The sequence below is a fragment of the Hipposideros armiger genome, unplaced genomic scaffold (genome assembly GCF_001890085.2).
Source record: "Hipposideros armiger isolate ML-2016 unplaced genomic scaffold, ASM189008v1 scaffold_742, whole genome shotgun sequence".
Lineage (NCBI taxonomy): Eukaryota > Metazoa > Chordata > Mammalia > Chiroptera > Hipposideridae > Hipposideros > Hipposideros armiger.
In genome coordinates, this window is record NW_017732092.1 from 694240 (window position 1) to 698753 (window position 4514).

Genomic DNA, 4514 nt, shown 5'->3' on the forward strand with positions numbered 1-4514 from the left:
GCAGCCCAGCTCCAGGTTGAGCTATTGTTCAGCATCTTAGCTGTAGAGGGCAGTGCCACTGGCCCTCATATGTGGGATATGAACCGGGGCCCTCTGGTGTCCCAAGCCAGTTCTTAACCATCGTGCCACTCGGCCGGCCCTTCACCTTTTTAAGGCTGAATAATATTCCACTGTCTATATATACCATGTTTTGTTTATCCATTCATCCATTGAGGGACACTTGGATTGCTGTGCCCACACTCTTAACAACTGTCCTTCACTACGTCTTATGGATGGTTTCATCTGCACAAGGAAGAAACTAGTCTTCAAAAACATTTGAGAAAATGTGGATAAACCAAAAAACCAAAAAATAAAACCACCCATCACCCTGTCTGGCAGAGACCCCACGAAGAATATTATAGTGTTTTTTTTTTCACTGTAAAAATATGCATGTATATAAACTTAACAAAAAGAGAGTCAGCTTGCTCCCCGCACCCCACTCCCACCCCCACCACGTGTTGGTGCTTAATAAAGAAACTCATGGATGTTCTTAAACATTGGAGCCTGATAAAGGCATAGACAGAGTCTTTCCAGAAACACATACAGATGAACTAACTTTTACTGTCAGTGTCAGGGGATCTGTAAGGGCAGGCACCCTGTGTGCCTTGTGGCTGAATTCCTGGTGTCTAGTACAATGCCTGGGGTTTGTAGGTGCTCATTAAATAATTGTTATAGAAGGAATGTAGGAGTAGGACTAGGAGAGAGTAGGACCCCTCTCCTACTGACATTGAGGTTGATTTTATTTGCTTCTAGTGTGTCGCTATGACAGAGACAGGGCTGTGAGGAACATTTTCCTATGTATATTTCTTTCCCAATGAGCAATTAGTAGCATAAATTCTTATAAGAGGAATGGCTGGGTCAAAGATATGCACGGATGATTTTTCCATGTATTGGAATGGCCTTTTAGGAAGGCTGTACTAATTGACACTCCCATCAGAAGGTATGAGTAAGTACCTGTTTTACCACATCCTTGCCAACACTGGGTTTTATCATTATTTTGATCCTGCCAATCTGATAGGTGAAAAATATTATGTTGTCATTATCTTAAGAAGCATTTCTTTGATTGCTAATAAGCCTGAGTAGTTTCATACATTTGTTGACTTTCTTTGCAAATTGCCCATCATACCCTTTGTCTATGCTCCCTTCTCCTTTTTGGGGAAGAGGGGGGTGAGTCTTTTTTTTTTGTATTGATTGATAAGATTTCTTGACATAATAAGGATATCACCTCTTTGTCATTTTGGTGCATAAGAGGAGCCAGAAGGAAGTCTCTGCTCAAGGTACACATCTAAGAAGAAATGGATGAGGAATTTGAAACAAGATCTGTCTAGATCCATGTCTGAGGTTTTTTACCACAGTCCCCATGGCACTTTCTCCTTTCCCAGGTCTTGCCCCCTCCATGGTTCAGGAGCCCTGAGTTTCTACAGTCTCAGAAAGGGGAGAGGCCTCTTGCTAGACCCAGCCACCCTTGCTACATCCCCACCAGCAAACCTATTCTTTGATTTGTTGTGTAGATTAAATACTTGGCACATACTAGATACTCAATAAATAAATAGTAGCTCTTATTATTCCTTTTTTAAAAATTATTTTCTCTTCAGCCACATCTCTTGCCAGCTGCCTCTCTCTTCAAGCCAACCTTCTACTATCCCAGACATCTGTCACGTCTGAAGCAAGTTGCCTTGACTCTTAGCATTTGCATATGCCATTCCACCTGTGTTCCATCCTCTCTACTTGGTCCACTTGAAGAACTTCTACTCATCCTTCAAAATCCTATTTAGGGGCTGGCCGAGTGGCACGTTGGTTAAGAGCTGGCTTGGGACGCCAGATGGTCCCGGTTTGGATCCCACATGAGGGTCAGTGACACTGCCCTCTACAGCTAAGATGCTGAACAACAGCTCAACTTGGAGCTGGGCCACTGAGAGTTGCCAGCGTCGGAGTCGGCTGTAGCCCCTGCTGCAGTGGGTTGCCATGGGGTACCGTGTGTAGCCAGCAGCCAGCGTGAGCGGCCAGCAGCTGCTGTGAGCGGCTGTTCAGAAGCCCACGACTGATCTGCCTCACCCCAGAAGAGTGCAATGATGGTGCCAACTTGGGTCAGTGAAGCAACATCCTCCACAACTAGACTGAAGAACAAAAGGACAGCAACTTGTCTGTTCCCCTTCACCCCGATTCCCCGGCACTGTTCCCATCCCCCAATTCCCCAATTTAAAAAAAAAAAAGAAAAGAAAAAAAATCATATTTAGGTTTTTTCTCCTCTGGGAAGTCTTCCTTCACTTGTAGGCTGAGTCTCCAGTCACAGATCATGGTCCCGGGGCTGCTGTGTTCCCTTTGGGTTCACAGTTTTTAGGGCACTACAGAAACAAGACACACTTCTCCAAGGGAAAAAAATATAATCAGCTGCATACTGCAAAAACTGCAAAACCAAAGTGAACACATTTTATTCTATGTCGAGAAGACAAAACATTACATCAACTTTATTGTTCAAGCCAATATTCAAAAACCTCTTGGGACATTTGGAAATAATTTATGAGTCAGATATTTTTCACTTGATAAGAATTCTCAAGTATATCTGTTGATTGCTGACAAACCTGATCCAATCATAAATTAAACTAGTAACTTGTGGTCAGATAATTTCAAAAACAGACTTTTAAAAGTTTTTTCAACAAGTTTTTTTAGTTAGCATTATTGCAGTATAATTTACATGTAATAAAATTCACTATTTTTAAGTGAATGCTGTGATGAGATTTAACAAATGTATGTAGTCATAATATAACCACCAAGAGGATGAAGATAGAGACTATTTCCCAAAACCCCCCAAAGTTCCCTCTGCAGGAATCACTTCCCCCACCCCCTCTTGCTTTGGCAACCGCTGATCTTCATTCTTTCGCTAGAACGTCTTTTCTAGAAGTTCATTTAACTGGAATCACACAGCACCAGTCTTTGGTGTCTAGCTTCTTCCTCCCTCAGATCCATGAGACAAAATCCCCAGCCCCTTCTCCCAGACGCAGGGGTCAGAACCCCCATCCCCTCCTCCTTCAGACCCGGGAGTCCAGGCCTCCATCCCCTCATCCCTCAGACCCAAGAGTTTGGGAATCCCAGGCTAATAGATCCTGGTTTCTGAGCATCGAAATTCTCAAATTATCCTGTAGAGTCTTTGAGGCAGGTACTATTGGTGAACACATTCTTAGATGAGGAAACAGGCTGATATATTTGAAAGTCACACAGAAAAGCTCAGTCTGCACGCGGCAGATGCATGATTGGAATCTTAGTTTTACTTCAGAACTGCATTGCACCTAGTAGCTCAGAGAGTGCGACGTCATTAGAACGGCGCTCAGGCCCCGCCCCTCAACCTCCGCTCTCCAGACCATGACCACACTTCGGCCCCATAAACTACCATTCCCAGGAGTAGCGGCGCTCGTAGCCCATCCCCATAGGTCGCGCCCCGGAAGCCCCGCCCCTCGCCCAGTGCCCCGCCCCCGCCCCGCCACACCTATTTCAGAAAGTCGTGGTTCCCAGTGGCTCCTTCCTTTCCCCACGTGGATACCTGGCCTTGTATTCCTTGGAGCGGCGGATCTGGGGACGTCCCCGCGTTGTGTCCCGCTCCGACCCGGCATGAACCGCTATCTTGTGCCGGTGTCTGTGCTGGGCACGGCGGTGGGTGGCGCCGTGCTGCTCAAGTGAGTATGTGTGGGTGATTGCGGAGCGGTCGGGAGCCAAGGGAGGGAAGGCCGGATGGAAACTCCCCTCCCACCCAGGAGCCCTCTAGCTCACCCCACCAACAGTATCCCCAGAGAATGTGGGGGTCAAACCTAGGCCTTGAGACGGCAGGTCACGACCAAGGTCACCCAGAGGAAGGGGCGGATCTGGGCCCTTGAAAACGTTTTGGTCTAGTTGCTTTTGGACTTTTCATAAATTCATTAATTCAGCAAATATTTTTTGAGCAGTTCACGTATGTCACTTTGCTGGCCCAGGTGCAAGGAAAATGTATGCCACCAAAGCTCTTGTTATCCGAAATTAGAGAAACAAATAGAATTCTCTAACTCAGTAAACGGAAAGCTGGTATTGCATAGGATGTATACAGTTCTTATCTTTCCTAGGCTAATTTACTTAAAAAAGAAAAAAAACAGCTACCAAATATTGTATAGCAGCACCGTCCAGTAGAACTTTCTGCAGGGATGGGAGTGTTTTATATTTGTGCTGTGCATTACATGGGCTATTGAGCGCTTAAAGTGTGACTGTATATGCCTACAGTTAATGTGGTATTGTGTGGTACACTTAAAAATTTATTAGGAGGGTAGATATAAATATAAACATAAGTGTTCTTACTACAGTAAAAAAAAAAGATTAGCAATATATAATGTTTATTAGTTACACAAGAGAACAGATTGGCTGGGAGTTAGGCCAGAAAATAATCAGAATTTTGAATTACTGTATTTCCCCATGTATAAGACGCACCCTTTTGTGAAAAATTTGGGGTCTAA

At 44.7% G+C, this 4514-nt stretch overlaps 1 protein-coding gene across 1 annotated transcript in view; it reads left to right on the top strand.

Moving 5' to 3' along the window:
* The first annotated feature begins 3508 nt into the window (after positions 1-3508).
* RDH13 (retinol dehydrogenase 13) overlaps positions 3509-4514 on the top strand; it is a 33812-nt gene continuing 32806 nt past the window's right edge. Inside the window, exon 1 of the mRNA XM_019627836.1 lies at positions 3509-3710. Within this exon, the coding sequence (XP_019483381.1) occupies positions 3646-3710 (65 nt within the window). The 5' untranslated portion in view covers positions 3509-3645. The remainder of the gene's footprint in view (positions 3711-4514) is intronic.